At 36.9% G+C, this 18,249-nt stretch overlaps 1 protein-coding gene across 5 annotated transcripts in view; it reads left to right on the top strand.

The window, feature by feature from the left end:
• The first annotated feature begins 2,623 nt into the window (after window positions 1-2,623).
• Window positions 2,624-18,249, top strand: part of LOC126828369 (uncharacterized) — a 135,696-nt gene continuing 120,070 nt past the window's right edge. For 3 of the 5 annotated variants that reach the window (XR_007683005.2, XM_050558139.2, XM_050558138.2), the window contains exon 1: window positions 2,627-2,924. Coding sequence is in view for 4 of the 5 variants with exons in the window: in XM_050558139.2 (XP_050414096.1) it covers window positions 2,718-2,924 (207 nt within the window). In the remaining variant the exon portion in view is untranslated. Of the gene's footprint in view, window positions 2,925-18,249 lie in introns of all 5 variants that reach the window. The other 2 variants (XM_050558140.2, XM_050558143.2) reach the window with 2 other exon arrangements.

The following is an 18,249-nucleotide window of genomic DNA, read 5'->3' as shown; positions in this document are numbered from 1 at the left end:
TTTCGAATCTCAGTTATTTTGCTAATAATAACTGGCTAAATGAGCTGCATTTTCATGTTAAGGAAATATTGTTTTGCCGAAATCAGTATCAATTTAAGAGTTGTAGGGCTGTTTTTTTATTATTGGAATTGCTTTCAATTTTACTTTGGTATGAATGTTTGGCTTCTATTATAAGATTATTTACCCTGGTGTTCTGACTTTTGTAGATCCAAGTGTTCCTTTCGACCTTTCGAACAAGCTGATGTCTATTGCTTTATGTGTAATACAATATCATTTGGGATCTAAATTTTAATATTGTATTCTGGATTCATATTTTACTTGTAACTCATTTTAGACATATTAAGTGACGGATTAATTGTAAGATTTAATCTGTATCAGGTGTGGGGTTATGACATAGTATTATGTAAGATGTAATGGGCTGTACAAACTTGTATACTCGGGGGAGCCACGATGGCTAGGTGGTTAAGACGCTGGCTCGCTAGCCTGGAGGTCGGGTGTTCGATCCCTGCATTGGCCGAGAAATTTCATCTGATTTTCCGACGTGGTTTCCCCTTGTCAGTGGTGCAGAACGGAGGGCCTGACAAGGACAGTTGTCTAGTCTTTCGGATGGGACGAAGAAACGAGGTCCCGTGTATACATTGGAATGCACGTAAAAGATCCAGTGGCAGTTGGAATTCGATATAAGAGTAGGCGATAGTGCCGGCGCCCGGGCAAAATTTCCCTCATAGCACACTGTATGGCGTATGCCCGTCTTCATTAACCCAGTATAGGAGCAGAGCAGTAGGACGTTAAAACCCATTTCATTTTGTATACTCGGAGTGTCTATATGATATAAGATTTAAGCATAACATGTATTAATACCTATTGCCTGGAGTGTGACTCTTAATAATTAGTTTTCATTGTTCTGATTACTAATGCTATTAACTATAGCGTGCCCCAGCTGGCGCGACAGATATTGCTCCACAATATAAAAAGCCTAGTTTAGAATTAGGAATAGAGAGACCGGAGACCTAGAGGTCTTCCGAGACCTCGGAGAGGCTCTGCCCTCGGATCCCGGGAGAATGAGGTCTTCTGAGACCTAGTAGGAGCAGCTGTATATAGACGTTATCATATCTAACCCAAATGACGTTCATATGTAGAATTGTACATGTAAACAAATATGTTATCCAGTATTAAAATATCCTTCTAATCAAAAAGAGTTATGTTTTCTATCACATATGTTTTCAAGACATATTTGTCGCATTTCTACGCTTTGCTATTTCGTATAACATAACATGTTGTCATTCAATCATGGTGGGATTTAGGTGATATAAAGATGATCATAACACTAACACCGAATCTGAAATCACAGTTTTTCACATTAAATGTGTAACATTTACGTTGAAGATAGACGCAGTGAATTACGTATTAAAGATACTATTTAAAGGAATGGCATGACTTACTTAAATCCGGGGGGGGGGGCACTGGTATAACGCGTGCACTTTATATCATAAGGTCTGTTGTTGGGTCAAGTGGCGATGTTTCGTGATAAGGTGTAGGGTCGCCTGTCCAGCCTCGTGGGTTTTCTCCGGGTCCTCTCACTGGTTTCCTCCCACTGAGTGGACGTTAAAACTCTCTCTCTCCCCCTCTCTCTCTCTTTTCTCTCGTCACTGATTTGAAATTGTATCGATACGAGTCCCCATCTTTTGTAGGTCAAATACTTTGTATCTGATAACAACATTGCTTACTTACTATAACCTGTACTATATAATACACAACACAAATAGATAAAAGACGTTAAAGAACTAGGCCTCTGAGATTTTGGTTTAAAAATTAGAGAAAATATTAAATTAATTTGATATAAAAATATCCTTTGCGAGTTGTGATATGGTTATCCTTTCACAATTAAAAACATACGTCTGTATAAGAAGACAATGCAGGGGCGGATCCCGGAATTTTTGCAGGAGGGGGTTTTCCAGGTTCCTGAGACAATGTATCCCCCTCCCCCTCCCGCATGGTCTCTATCGTCATTTTGGCGTATATACATACCCATTGAGCTTTTTAAACAGAGAAATTCACTACCTCGTTTGACGTCAATTTTTATTATGAATTAATACAATGACATTGTGATTCAATTTCATGGATGCAAAGCATTAATTGTGATATCACATAATGTCTATATCATTATCTCGTGCTTTGACTGCCCATCCTGTCCCACATCTGACGATAATGGATAAAGCACACGGCCCAGAAACTTTTCTCATAAAAAGTGTTGATTTACAAAAGATTATATGTAGCTGATCAGGGGGGGGGGGGGTCGACCCCCCAACCCCCTCTGGATCCGCCCTTGCAATGTTGAGACGACAGATTTTTTATTGAAGTAAAAAACTAGACTAGAATACGTGAAGCGAAATGAAACTTTAATTGAATAATTGCATAGCACGTGAGTGATTGAAATACATATCAACCCACGTCAAATGTGTTTTTAAACTTCGTTCAAACAGCTGTGCTCCTTTAAATGGGTGGTTACACATTGCCCAACACAAAGTGCGATTGTAGGCAGTAGTTAGAGACAGGTTTATTAAGTACTGACATGCAGACGACAGTTTATTATGCGCGGTAGCTATATTTCGGGCTGGATGGTCAAGACATATGTACCGGTTTATGAGAGAATAACACGTTATTGCTACATATCACCACAGAGTGCAATGTGAATCAGTTAAGTGGAAGGAACTGTTATGGATTCGCTTGCTTACCTTATTATAGTTGGGTTTATGACCATTATTATCATTCTTGGCCTTAACAAGATATTTTATGGAAAATTAACACAATCTAACAAGAAAACGGTTATAATCATGTCACGGTATCCAGTTGCAAATAAAACTAAAACACGTCTAATCCCAACGCTCGGATCTCAAGGTGCTGCAGAAATACAACATTATATGGTGGGTAATATTTACTTTAATATTTAGACCGAATACTGTCATTATACCCAGTGAGTCAGGAGGTACAAAAATGTCTTCCTGGTCTTACTTGCATGAGGAAAATATCAGAAAACATTGACATGATGTTTCTGCACAAGAAGTAGTTGTTAAGGGCTGTTAAGTTAAAAGTGCAAATATAAGGTTATTTTTAGCTTTGTAAGATATAAAATGAAGAGAAAGGGAGGGGGAACTCTTGCAGATGATAATATATGTGCGCCAACATCAAAGGATGACGTCACATCTGTATTTTAAATATGTTTGATATTGCAGATAGATATAAAATCAATCTTACGCTATTTGTCTACAATTAGCTCCTCTTTAGAACAGACACTTAGCTAGTTGGCCGACATTTTAGGTATATTTCGAGAATTTTGAAACGGAAAAGGTTTATGTAGTCTTTGTGTGTATAACAGATGTACATTCACCAATGTATCCCTGTATCGCTGTAATGAATTAAAAAAATATGATTTATATTTGGCGTGTGTCTTATAAATTTTTAATTTGAGAGCAAGATTTGGGATGTTAATCAGGGCATCGAGAGATGCTGCGGATTGAGATGTCTCAGTGGCCGCAGAATGGTTTGCCAGTCATTGTGCGCTATGTTCACACATTTGATTCCGGGGGCTCAGTGGGTATGGCGCTTGTCCAGTAACCAGGAGGTCTGGTGTTCGGCAAGAAAGTTTCTCGTGGGTGGATTTACCTGCCCGTTTTAACACTTGTTGGTGATACAGAATGGATGGCCTGTCGATGAAAAACGACTAGTCCTTCGGTTGGAAGAAAAAACTATAGTATATTATGCGCTATTGACAATGTCACGTCATGTCACGCCATGCTACACCAGATTACCCCCACTATCTAGATACACCATGAACTATTGAGTATAGTAACGTCTAATACCTATTAACGTGAAAATACCTGCTATTTTGAACTCTTAATAAAACCCGAAGTTATACTTCAAGGCCAATCTTTTTGATATTAGTTGTTAGTATGAGTCAAGGTCAAAGGTCACTGAGATACAAAAGTCACGTGATAGTAGGCTATAAATATCGAAATATTTCAACCGGAAGTAAACAAAATCGAAATTAAAAAATCGGCCCCCTTAGAATTGTTGCCACCTTGGCTGGCTTCAAAACATAAAAAAAAGTTTTTGAAAATAGGATTAAAAATGGCTGTTGAGTGTCGATTTGAAGGCTTTTTTGTAAAATCCAATAGGGCGGCCAAACGGTTGAAAATGTTATTGAACAAGGTCTCTGAAAATGAAAGACAATATCTGGGGCTAACACCACCATACGCCATTTTAGTCTATTTTTGAAATTTAGAGAACTATTTATGTCGGGAAAACTCGAAAGGCCTCGGAAATTTCCGGAAGCTGTTACAAAAAATGTGATAGGGCCTATGAAGGCACCAATGTGTTCCTTATTCCTACCGAGTTTCAACTTGATACCGCAGATATCAACGGAAATACGCCATCTTGAATGTCGACAAAAATGCTGTATAAAACTTTCGCAAATCTTTTATGCTAAAACTAATCGAGCGAAATTTCGAAAAACCATCGAAAGAATCCCGACGAAAATCCGTTGAGAAATAGCCTAGATATGGGCAATCTGAGATTATATTTTGTCCCATACGTGTTTACCGAAATAAGTAATAACTAAAACTGCGAAAATCAGTACTGACTTGTTTCGGTGAAATGCGTCAAGATTTATTACAATTATTCCAATTTCCACCAACAGAAGGGGGTTGGATGGCCGAATGGTTAGCACATGCGTGCTGTATCAAAAGGCCTGTCATTGAGTCAACTAGGTTGTTTCGAATCCCCGGTTGTACGTGACTAGGAGTAGGGTCGCCTGTCCAACCTCGTGTGTTTTGTCCGGGTCCTCCCACTGCTAAAGACCCCTAGGCGCAAGCGAATTATTGAAATAAAACTAAACCATATGTTAGTCCCAAAATGACCTAGTTTGTGTCGAGTGGACATTAAACCCCATTTCTCCCTACCAAGTCCCTGCACATGCACTAAATATAATTAAAGTTATCATAGAATTGTCTTCAAATGGCACGGTTGGACGTTTAGTCAAAATCAACACTATTTTATTTGATATCAGTGATCGAATGAAATGTTATTTCACATTGGCAGCACTTTAAAGAACCATCTGGCTGTTGGCAGTCAAAAAAATACCCCATAGTGCTGCCGCCTGGGCGAGATTTCCCTTATAGTACAATTGCATGGACAAAACTCGAATTTCTCTCGGTCTTCATTATGTAGCAGACAGTAGAGCTACTGCATATTATACGCTATCCACAACTTCGCCCCATGTTACGTCATATCACGTTTTGTTACGTCATGTCACGTGTTGTCAAAATTTCCCTCATAGCCAACTGCATGGCGTGTATGCCCGTCTTCATTAGCAAATTTTTTTTTTTTTTAAACCATATTTTTATTCAGGTTGACTGAATGGGATTGGGGAACAGGCTTAGCCTATGTAAAACCCCTCTCCCTAAATAATTTGTATATACATATATATTATTAATACAAAATACATAGTTAAAATGGCAAACACATACATATTATATAGATATAATAAAATGGGTGAAAATGTACAGTATATACAGTAGTTAATAATTATACATATGCAAGGACAGTAAGAATCTTTTAATAATAATCAGCATTAGAGAGACTATACATACATAAAAGAGAAGATAAACTATTATTTGATCGAGATGGGATTAGAATCTGTTTGATATATCTATAAATTTATGGACCTGATTAAAAATATTAGAATTAACATCAAGACTGTAGGCTGTGGAGCCGAATAAAAGACAGTTTATATTTTTAAAATCCTGTTGTAATTTGTCTATGGTTTCTGTTCGTGCAATTGAATGTAAGGAACATCGCAGGAGGTAATGATCGGGATCTTCAAATATATGACCGCAGAGGCATGCGGGACTGTCGGCAATATGTCGTAGGAATTTGTGATCCTGCAGGTCAGAGCATCGAAGTCGTAATTTACAATGGATTATTTGAGGTTTCTGCTGACCGTTATAATAAAACGAAGGAACTTTGATATCAGATTTCGCAGGGGTACTGAGTTTATTCCACTCCCTTATACTGGATGGGATAAATGATTTAGCAAAGATTTCAGTACGACAGCGAGTTCCTTTTAATTTGTCTTCGTTACGAAGGGAATATTTGTTTGCAGGTTCTAGATTTATGAGATTCTTAAGATAAGGAGGGGTTAGGTTATTGATGATTTTGTAAAGTAGTTTTAATTTATGTCGATTTCGTCTTTCTTTGAGTGGAATAAACCCAGTTTCTGCGTAGAGGGAAGCATGGCTAGTACCCTTAACTGCCCCACAAATAGTGCGTAGTGCGTCAGGCTGAAGGTATTCAAGATTATTACATAAGTAGTCAGTGCACCCGTCCCAGATAACATCGGCATAATCAAGGTGTGGCAGAATGAAGGAAGAATATAGGGTGTGTAGCGATTTTCTATTTAGACGATATTTCAAGGAGCGAAGACTGTTTACTAATTTTGATACTTTGCTAATTATGCTATCAATGTGGCCGTTCCATTTACAATTGCTTTGAAAGATAAGTCCGAGGTGTTTATGTTCAGTTACTTCCTTTATTCCTATTGAGTTCATTAGTAGGGGTGGTTCTACAATACTGCGTTTAGTTGTGAAGGTCAGAGTTTCTGTCTTGAGGGGGTTAAATGTCACTAGCCATGTTTCCGCCCATGTATTAATTGTTTCAAGATCTTTATTTAATGTAAGTGCGCATGCCTCTGGGTCGTCTATTTTCAGATACAGAGAGGTATCATCAGCAAAATGTCGGATGTTCGATTGTAAATTATTCACAATGTCATTTATATATAATAAAAATAATAATGGTCCCAATACGCCTCCCTGTGGGACACCAGCGGGAATACCCCTGGGGTCCGAGGATATTCCGTTTATGACAACACATTGTTATCGATTTTCAAGATAGTTCTTGAACCATGACAGCAGTCCTCCCCTGACCCCAGCAGCTTCCAGCTTATGACAGAGTCCGGCGTGCCAGACTCTGTCAAAAGCCTTGCTGATGTCACAAAACACGATCCTGGTATATTTGTCATGATCAATGGCTTGACAAAAGAAGTGATTTAGATCTATTAATTGGAAGATAGTTGAATCACCCGGAAGAAAGCCACTTTGAAGTGCTATTAGTATTGAATTGTCCTTGAAGAAGTTAAAGACGTGTTTATATATTATTTTCTCAAATTTTTTTTATAATAATGCTCAAGAGTGAAATGGGTCTGTAATTGCAGCAGTCGGTTAGATGTCCTTTTTGAAAATAGCCATGACATTTACAAATTTCCATAAGTTTGGGACAGTGTGTGTATCTAGTGAAAAACGAAAAAGTTGGCATAAGGGATTACTAATTTCATTAACGATATATTTTAAGATTTTTGAGCTTATTTCATCTGGACCTGAAGCTGTTGATGTATCTAGGCTATCTATTAAGTCCTTAACTTTTCCAGGGGTTGGTACAATCGAGTCTAAGCTATTAGTATTCATTTGGAGGTGTGGAAGAGTTTTGTTAGTACTTAACAGTTCAGTTTGTCGAAAGAAAAAATTATTAAGGGCATTGGCTTTATCGGTGGGCGTAAACATTGTATCATTTCCAACTGTTAGTGGCGGGGGCTCGTTTGAGGATACAGCCTGTGTCTTGGTGTATGCGTTTATTACATTCCACCATTTTTTAGTGCCAAAATTTTCTTTATCATTAATTTTTGTGTCAATTTTCTCAAAGTATGCTTTTTTGCATTTCCTTATCAGATTTATGTAGTCATTTCTTATTTTACGAAAATTTTGCCAATCAGTTTCCAAATTTCTTTTTACTGCTCTCTTATGTAATCTATTTTTTTTTCTTTTTTATTCTTCTAATGCTGTTATTCATCCAAAGTTTATCGTTTTGCCTAATTGTTACTAATTTGTTAGGTATATTATTTTTTGCTATTATGATCAATTTGCTAGTAAATTGGACACAGGATGCATCAATATCAGAGCGATCAACAAGATTGTACCAATTGGTGTTTATTGTTTCTGTGCGTATACCCTCAAGGTTTGTGTTTTCGTAATTCCATATCATTCGTTTGAAGCATTTTTGTTTAGGAACAGTAAAAGAGAGCTTTCAAAAGACTGGGCAATGGTCACATCTAACACATCACATTCAACTGAGCGTAGGTTTGAAGTTATTAAAATCAGGTCTAGTAGGGAATTGTGTGTACCGGTTTTGCTATAATGGGTTGATTTATTTATTAACTGAGTCAGGTCTAATAAGTTATTTGCATCGTGGATAAAGCTAATTGTTTTCCTATGCAAGTCAATATTAAAATCTCCTAAAATTATGCACTTATCAATCGGATCAGTAATAGCTTGTTGAAAAGAATTAAAAATCTGTTGATTGATATTCGATGTTGAGGAGGGTGGTCTGTAGTAGGTACCAAGCAGAAACTTGTTATGATTCGAGTTAATTTCTATCCAAATAGATTCAATGGATTCATTTTCTAAGTCATTTCTACGTTTGAATGATATGGAATTACGAACATAAATAATCACCCCACCCCCGCGGTTATTTCTATCTTTCCTGACAGGCAGATAGTAGTTAGGTAAAGCTATAGACTCAGATGTGATGTTTTTGTCACTCCATGTTGCACTTAATGTTATTATATCATAGCTAGTTAATTCTGCAGTTATCAAATCAAGTTTATTTTAAGGCTCCTTACATTCAAATGCACTACTGAGAGTCGGTTATTGTTTTGTGTATTTGGGCCTGGGTTGGGTTCGATATTGCCTGAGAGTAGTAAGAGAGATCGGATGAGTAGTGGTGACAGACAAACTGCGGCGATAGTAAGGATAATGCAACTGCGTAAGCAAGCGAGCGATAGTCTCCGATTGTTGACCTTAAAATTTGACGAGATTATATATAGAAAGGTACGGTACGGTAAAGAAAAGCAGGACGTTTAACCCTATTTCATTTTATTTTAATGTCGACTAAAATCAGTGATACGGATGATATCAATGCAGCTGATGAGCTCGCAATATTACCTTTTTTCCCGCTGCAAATTAAATTCTAGAACATATTTTTGAATAGACAAATAAATTATAGTGTATGAAGTAGCCTATGTCTAAAGAAAACCGGCGGCTGCCAGGCAGGATACGCCCACATTTTGCAAGAGATGGACAGAGAACAAGCTAAAAACAAACGGGATTTTTTGTACAATCAGGGGCAATAATCCAGAAAGTTATGGTCTGGAATACGCAAATATCAAAAGGGACTGAGATCTTTGGGATATATAGATATGTTTTAAGTTTCATCAGAATCGGATAAGAATTGTGACTTTTAGAGGATCCACAACCTTCGTATTGCATATATACTTTTATACAATTTGCGTACAAAGAGCGGCCATTTTGTCGGGCAGTTTCATTTCGATTTTCCCGAAATTCGAATTTAACCTTCATTATGGTGGAATAGTGATATATTTAAACGGTTCATAATTCAGGAATTTGCTATCTGATATGCGTGAATATGGAAAAAAACCAAGATCTTTGGGTTATAAACTTACATTTCAAGTTTCACCAAAATCAGAAGAAAATTGTAACCTCTAGAGGGTCCACAACATTGATATACCATATTTTACGCTATTTGAGTACGAAGGGCGTCCATTTTGTCTGTCAGTTTTGGTCCGATTCTTACGAAATTCGTACTCAACCATCCTTAGGGAGTAACGGTGATATATTTATTTACGGTGTAACGGTGATAAATTTTAACGTTTTTTTTTTCAAATCGGATAATAATTGTGACATCTAGAGGGACTTCAAGCTAAAAACGCGATTTTTCGTACAACCAGGGGCCATAATTCAGGAATTTGCTATCTGATATGCGTGAATATGGAAAAGAACCAAGATCTTTGGGTTATAAACTTACATTTCAAGTTTCACCAAAATCAGAAGAAAATTGTAACCTCTAGAGGGTCCACAACATTGATATACCATATTTTACGCTATTTGAGTACGAAGGGCGTCCATTTTGTCTGTCAGTTTTGGTCCGATTTTTACGAAATTCGTACTCAACCATCCTTAGGGAGTAACGGTGATATATTTATTTACGGTGTAACGGTGATAAATTTTAACGTTTTATTTTCAAATCGGATAATAATTGTGACATCTAGAGGGACTTCAAGCTAAAAACGCGATTTTTCGTACAACCAGGGGCCATAATTCAGGAATTTGCTATCTGATATGCGTGAATATGGAAAAGAACCAAGATCTTTGGGTTATAAACTTACATTTCAAGTTTCACCAAAATCAGAAGAAAATTGTAACCTCTAGAGGGTCCACAACATTGATATACCATATTTTACGCTATTTGAGTACGAAGGGCGTCCATTTTGTCTGTCAGTTTTGGTTCGATTTTTACGAAATTCGTACTCAACCATCCTTAGGGAGTAACGGTGATATATTCAAACGTTGTTTATTTTAAATCGGATAAAAATTATGACCGTTATAGGGTCCACAAGCTAAAAACGCTATTTTTCGTACAATCAGGAGCCATAATTCAGGAAGTTACCGTCCGATATGCGCGAATATCGAGAGGAACCTTGATCTTTGGGTTATAAACTTACACTTCAAGTTTCATCAAAATCAGAAGAAAGTTGTGACCTCTAGAGGGCCCACAACCTTGATATACCATATTTTTACGCTATTCGGGAACAAGGGGCTGCCATTTTGTCTGTCAGTTTTGGGCCGATTTTCACAAAATTCGAACCCAACCATCCATAGGGTGTAACACTGATATATTGGAACGGTTTTTTAAATCAGATAAAAATTATGACCTCTATAGGGTCCAGAAGCTAAAAACACGATTTTTCGTTCACTCAGGGGCCATAATTCAGTAAGTTACGATCCGATATGCGCAAATATCGAAAGGAACCAAATTCTTTGGGTTATAAAAACAGTATTTCAGGTTTCATCAAAATCTGATCAAAATTGTGAGCTCTAGAAGTCCACAACCTTGATATACCATATTTTTACACTGTTTGCGTACGGGGGCGGCCATTGTTTTCCGGCAGTTTTGTTCCGATTTTCACGAAATTCGAACTTAACCGTCATTGAGGTGCAACGGTGATATATTCAAACGGGTTTTTAAATCGGAATAAAATTGTGGCCTCCATAGGGTCCACAAGCTAAAAAAAACGTGATTTTTCGTACAATCAGGGGCCATAATTAAGGAAGTTTCGGTCCGATATGCGCAAATACCGAATCCAAGATCTTTGGGTTATAAACTTACATTTCAAATTTCAACAAAATCAGATAAAAATTGTGACCTCTATAGGGTCCAAAAGCTAAACTCTAGAAGATCTTTGGGTTATAAACTTACATTTCAAATTTCAACAAAATCAGATAAAAATTGTGACCTCTATAGGGTCCACAAGCGATAAACGCGAGTTTTTCGTACAACCAGGGGCCATAATCCATGAAGTTACGGTCCGATACATGCCAATATCGAAAAGGACCAAGATCTTAGGGAGATAAACCTATATTTCAAGTTTCGTTGAAATCTGATAAAAATTGTGACCTGTAGAGTGTCCACAAACAATTGTGGACGGACGGACAGGGGCGAGGACAATATACGTCACATGAAAATGTGGGCGTATAAAAAATATTTCCTCTTGAATGTAAATAGATACATAAAATGAGTAAAAGGCAACATTCTGCCCGGACCAGTTCACGCTCACAAGTCACAACGTCTTATGTAAACAATGCACGCGCCATTAGAAGGCAGTCGTCTTATACCGAGTTTTAAGAAGACTTTCCCAGTTCCTCTGTAAAACAGATTGTTCAGCGCTCGTAGCCACAATCAGAATTTACTCGCTTTGTCTCTATATTTATGGCAAATGCACAGTTATATAGATATGAATTCTGCTTTCAGGATCATAAACGAAAAACAGATCACAAAGTAGCTAAGAGAGAGAGAGAGAGAGAGAGAGAGAAATGGGGTTTAACGTCCACTCAACACAAACTAGGTCATTTCGGGACTAACATATGGTTTAATTTTATTTCAATAATTCGCTTGCGCATAGGGGTCTTTAGCAGTGGGAGGAAACCGGAGGACCCGGAGAATACCCACGAGGTTGGACAGGCGACCCTACTCCTTGTCACGTACAACCGGGGATTCCAAACCACGCCAGTCGACTCAATGACAGACTTTATGATACAGCGCGCGCACGCTAACCATTCAGCCATCCAACCCCCCCCCCCCCCAAAGTAGCTAAAAGTCTACTAAACTATACCTTCCGATACATTGACGACATAACACCCATCAATGACAAAGGAAATTTCAACAAATATAAAAGTGAAATATATCCCCCAGAATTAATATTATATAAAGAAAATTCTGATATAATAAATGCGTCTGTTCTTGACCTGGACATTTACATAATTAACAATAAATTTAATGTCGGCATTTTCGACAAAACGGACAAATTTGGTTTTGAAGTAGTAAAATACCCGTCAATTTATAGTAACATACCAGATACCACGCTGTATAGTGTTTTCTATTCTCAGGCATTACGATTTTTAACAATATGTAACGATAAAGAACTATTTCTTTCCCGAATAAAATCTCTTTATTTTAAAGGAGCTAAATCGCTAATATTTGAGACCTAGAAATTGATACAAATGGTTCGCAACGCGTATAATAATGTAATTATGAATGCATATAACTGATTTACATTCAATAGTTTCTGTTTTTACTCTTAATTTCTTATCAGTTATGTTCGGCGAAATACGTCAGAAGTCTCAATCGAATGACAATCTCTGACGTCTGGTTATTCCAGTCTACACCGATCGTATTTATTGCGCATGCTCTCCAGATACGAATATGACGTTACCGTTTGACATGAATTGTTGAATATGCCTAGCCTCGTTTTTCTAGCCCCTTGTTACAAATGGCGTTGAAACGCATTATGGTACACGATTAGTGTACCAATGGTAAAGTGTTTATTTTGTCTTAAATATTGAATATCAGAAGCCCATCTTTTCCCGGTAAGATCACAACATCAATGTTGATTTAAATTGGCAAATAATTCGAGTTTTGAATGTCGAAGATTTTGGAGGATATTGAGTTAGAGACTTAGCTACTTTAAGTGCACTGCCAAAGGCGGTACACAATAACGTATTTTAAAAGCAATTTTGAAACTTCTATGTCTTCAACATACTAAGTTAGTATACAACTGACTAATGATTCAATTTAAAAATTTCATTTTAAATTTTCTGTAGTAACCTAATCCTATCTGGATTATCGCTCTTATATTATGCCTTTAAAAATACACTTGCATAGTACAATTTCTTCAGCATACCAGTTTTGCATTTCTTGTGTGGTATATAAACGTATTATATTTTGTGCAATTACATTTAATAATTCCGATTAGTTGCAAATCTGTTAGTTTATTAATCTTTTGGCGTTATTTTATTTGGTTTATCGCCCTTTTTATTGTGGTGTTTTGGTCACGTTCTAAAATTCTGACGTCATTGACAACCTACGTTATTCACTAAGCAGACTAGACGGTCTACATTTAAAAATGGCCGCCATTTTTTTTATTTGAAATAGTGCAAGTCAGGGAAACCTCCACAACTCCTCAACAGGTTCACCTACGGATATTTAATATGGCTCAAAATGTACATAATACAATTCTAAATCTGCTGGTATATGATACATGTTTCTTAATCAATGCTATCGGTTTCAAAATAAAAGACTTATGAAAACAGCAATATTTTCGGGGTTTTTTTTCATGATGTCTGTTCATAAGTTTACTAAAAAATCTTGTTCAGACCCATATAAGCCAAATTATCTATTTGGTCAACTAAAGTGATTTACTAGATATCAGAAACACTGATCATAAAAAATAATCTCTAATATGAGTGTCCCAAATCCAAGATGGCAGAAATTCAAAATGGCGGCCAAAATTTGCTCAAATGGCCAATTTATCAGTTATTTCACAGTTTGATATTACATGTAATATCCAATTGAAAGGGATTACTGAACTTAAAATTAACCAAAACACAGAGCGTTTAAAAAAATCCAAGATGGTGAATATTCAAAATGGCGGCCAGAATATCCGTAAAATGATCGATTTTCTGTTTGATGTAGCTTGTAATATGTCTTTTTATAAGCAAATAACACACTGTTTATGGATAACAATTACTATAGTTTATTTCACTCCGACGTTCCAACAAGATTTCACAAGTCGTTATCATGTTTTTACTGTTATGGCCAATTGCTCGTGGTTCATTATACCGCTTAAATAATTGTTTGATCTTTTATTCTTGTGCTTATCTATACCAATTACAGTTTATACCTATGTGCATTTGTTTATCTAAGGGCTTGGGACAGTTGCCCATGCTAGCTGATTTTGCATCCCATTGGAGAGTCCGCACTGCTCTTGTATATATATATATAACCATATTCTTTTCATTTTATTGGCCCCCGCCTTTCGAAGAAAGCAGTGGACTATTAAAATTGGTTCGTCTGTCCGTCCGTCCGCCCGTCACACTTTTTGGGACACAATAACTCTCTTTCTAATTTAGCTAAAGTGTTCAAACTTGGTGTAGGTGTTTATTACATCAATTCCTTGACTAAGTTCGATAATGAGCATTTTTTGCTTAGGGTAAGCAGAGATAAGCAATTTGATTGGTTGATGCTTTGGGACACGATAGTACTTTAGTTCTAATTAAGTGAGAGTGATAAAACTTGGTGTATAGTTTCATTACATCAATACCTTGACTAAGTTCGATAATGGGCATTTTCTGCTCAGGGTAAGCAGAACGATAAGCAATTTGATTGACCGAGACTTTAGAACACAATAACTCTCATTCTAATTGAGGTAGAATGTTCAAACTTGGTGTTGGCTGGTTGGCGTTCATTGGGTGAATGCCTTGATGGAGTTGATGATGAACATTGTCTGTTTAGGGTAAGCAGAGATAAGCTATCTGATTGGTTGATGCTTTGGGGCACGATAACTTTGATTATAATGAAGTGACGGCGATGAAACTCTGAATATAGATTCATTATATTATTGGTCAAGACTTTGGAACACAATAACTCTGCTTTTAATTGAGGTAGAATGCTGAAACTTGATGTAAATGTTCATTAGGTGAATGTCTTGACTCGGTTCAGTAATTAACATTTCGAGCTAAAGCTAAGCAGAGCTAAGCAATTTCATTGATCGATGCTTAAAGCAGTGGACACACTAGCCGAATGATTCGGCCGAATCGTTCGGCCGAATCAATCGGCGTCGAAATTCGCCTAGTGTGTCCACTGTCATTCGGCCGAATGATTCGCCCGAATCAATCAGGTTTGATATATTCGGCCGAATTATATTCGTCTGGTGTGTCCGCTTCGCCGAAGCATTCGGCCGAATATAAAATTCATTAGCCAATCACCACTCATATCGAGAAGTCACGTGACAGATTGAAGCCATAGACGCCGCCATGTTTAATCATGTGATGTGAAAGGCGATGCAACCGACAGGTTGAATCGGGCGAACCATTCTGCTAGTGTGTCCACCCATTCGGCCGAATAAAATTCGGCGCCGATTGATTCGTCCGAACGATTCGGCTAATGTGTCCACTGCTTTAGGGCAAGATAACTTTGATAGAGAGTGATGAAATTTAGTGTGTAGTTGATAATCAGTTTGATTACTCGATACTTTTGAAAAAAATAAATGTGCTATTAATTATGGGTCATCTATTTATTTTGAGATTTCGACGGGGGACATCTGTCTCACCGTTGGCTTGTTTATTAATGTGATATGCTTGATAACGACTTGTGAAATCTTGTTGAAACGTCGCAGTGAAATAAACTATAGAAATTGTGATCCATAAATAGTGTGTTATTTGATTATGCTTCAATTACTAAATGCCTGACCCATGACCCACCTACAATGCCCAACTAGTCTTATGCGGGACATATTGTATTCAATGGGCAACTGAAAGTGTACCACTATATTTATGCCTGATCTTGCCTGACCCATTACCCACCTAGAGTGTCCACAATTTTAATGCGTAATCTACAGTTCCCCACAATGTTTATGCGTGGTCTAGTCTGACCCACCTAACAATTTTTATGTGTGGCTTAGGTGTTTTTTTCGGTAATTACTGTTGTTTTTTCATTATTTATTGATTTTTCGATATTTTGGGTTTTTCTGATTTTTTCGGTAATTAGTATCAAAAAAGTTTTTTCGGTATTTATCACTATTTCAGTATTTTGTCTGCATTTTTCAGTACTTTTCAGATTTTTATCTCGGTACTTTTCGCATTTTTTCGTTATATCGTATCCACGGATCCATTTCACAACAAGTTGAATTTTAAAAAGAATCGTTGCGAAGATAATTTGAAATGCATTTACGACTAGGCATCACAAAAGTAATGTCGACCAATTTCCTCTTTCGCTTTAGGCAGGCCTATGATGTTAAAATTATATCATCATTGTCGCTGCCGAGATCTCCTGTTTCTTGTACTTTGGCTAGTATCCATTGCTGAAGAAAAACAGTAGTTGCGATTGTCACAGTAATTCCAATGAGGTGGATGGTTTTGACATTAACAAAGAGGAAATCGTGAGCCATGACTTTTGGGATACCTAGTCGTAAATGTATTTCAAATTATCTCTGTAATTATCATTTTTAAACTTAGAACTTGTTGTGAAATACATTTTACACTTTACACTTTCACAATTGACAAATATGAATCCATGATACCATCTGTCTAGATTCTAGATGATACCACAAAAGGTAGCCAGACTCTTCAAAGTAAAAATCTATCACAGTACCATTTGTGGACCAGAAATGAAATGCAATGTGGGTTAACGTCCTACTGTTCTAACTTGGTCAATGAAGATAGCTATTCGTCATACAGTGTGAAATGAGGAAAAATTTGCCCAGACACAGGGGTCGAATTCCGGATCTCGTTAAGCCTTACCCACTGAGCCACTATTTCGGCCTATTTCTGAACGAACAGAATAGGTAAATTCTTAACAACTAGATATACATGTAAAGATATATTAAAATTCCAAACAGTTTTGTTGGAATGATATTAAATCTTGTTTTCTGATTTATGAGATCTAGTATAATTAATTCCATCCTCCCCTAAAAAAACTACTACTCATTTTTATAATAAGACAAGCCGCTTTGTTCTTAAGCAATCATCTACGAAATCCAAAATCTATTTTTGAGGTAATATTTAAGTTTAGTGATCCTGAAAACCCCATAAAGGACATATTACAAGCCGTACAAAACAGAAAAATGACGATTATCTGAAAAAGCATTCATTTTAGGGAAAATCTTGCCGCCATCTTGGATTTTGGAAAGTCTTTTTTTAGAGGTTATATTTAAGTTCTGCGACATCGAAAACTTCTTAAGCGGCATAATACAGGGCATATCAAACTGTAAAATGACGATTATCCGAGGCATCGATCATTTTAGGCAAATTTTGACTGCCATTTTGAATTTTCGCCATCTTGGATTTTGGGAAACTAACTTTATAGATCAATTGTAAGTACAATGACTACGTAAACCCTATATATGATATATCACAAGTGTTACCTTGCGTGATACTCATCCATCCTAACAAGAAATTCATTTTTCGTCAAATTTTGGCGGCCAGTTTGGAAATCGGACGGATTCAACCGAAAATGACGTCACAGAACTGACATAATATCAAAATCGTCTTCAGTGACAAATTTATCCTCAGAAACAACCGGTCCCCAAATATCGTTGCGATTGCGACAACCCTAAATAAACGTTCACATGGTTAGTACCCTACCTCGCCGAGGCTCAACATTTTAAAATTGACAGTCTACTCAAGACTTTCATTGAGTTTGCGGCCACCGCAGCTGTACAGACTGGGTCACTGAGCGTATTTATTTATGCCAAATGAATAACTTAAGAAGACCACACACAAAATTTGGCTAAATTTACCCTAAACATGATTTGGTAGTAAACTTATAAAATAAATATTGGAAAAAAATGCCAAAACGTTGCTTTTTTCAGAATAATCTGTTGATTTGGAAAATATATGATTCATTCACCAACATGTGTCATATAACAGTAGCTGTATAATGTTATTGCGAACATTTAGAGCCATATTCCATATCAATAGGTCAATCTGTGAAAGAGTTATGAAGGGTTCCTTTACGCGCTCAATTGCAATAAAAAAACGGAGGCCATTTTTAAAGATGGCCGCCAAATTG

The sequence above is a fragment of the Patella vulgata genome, chromosome 7 (genome assembly GCF_932274485.2).
Source record: "Patella vulgata chromosome 7, xgPatVulg1.2, whole genome shotgun sequence".
In the NCBI taxonomy this organism is placed as follows: Eukaryota; Metazoa; Mollusca; class Gastropoda; family Patellidae; genus Patella; species Patella vulgata.
The sequence above is the reverse complement of the archived record's forward strand: the minus strand, read 5'-3'. Positions and strand labels throughout refer to the sequence as shown.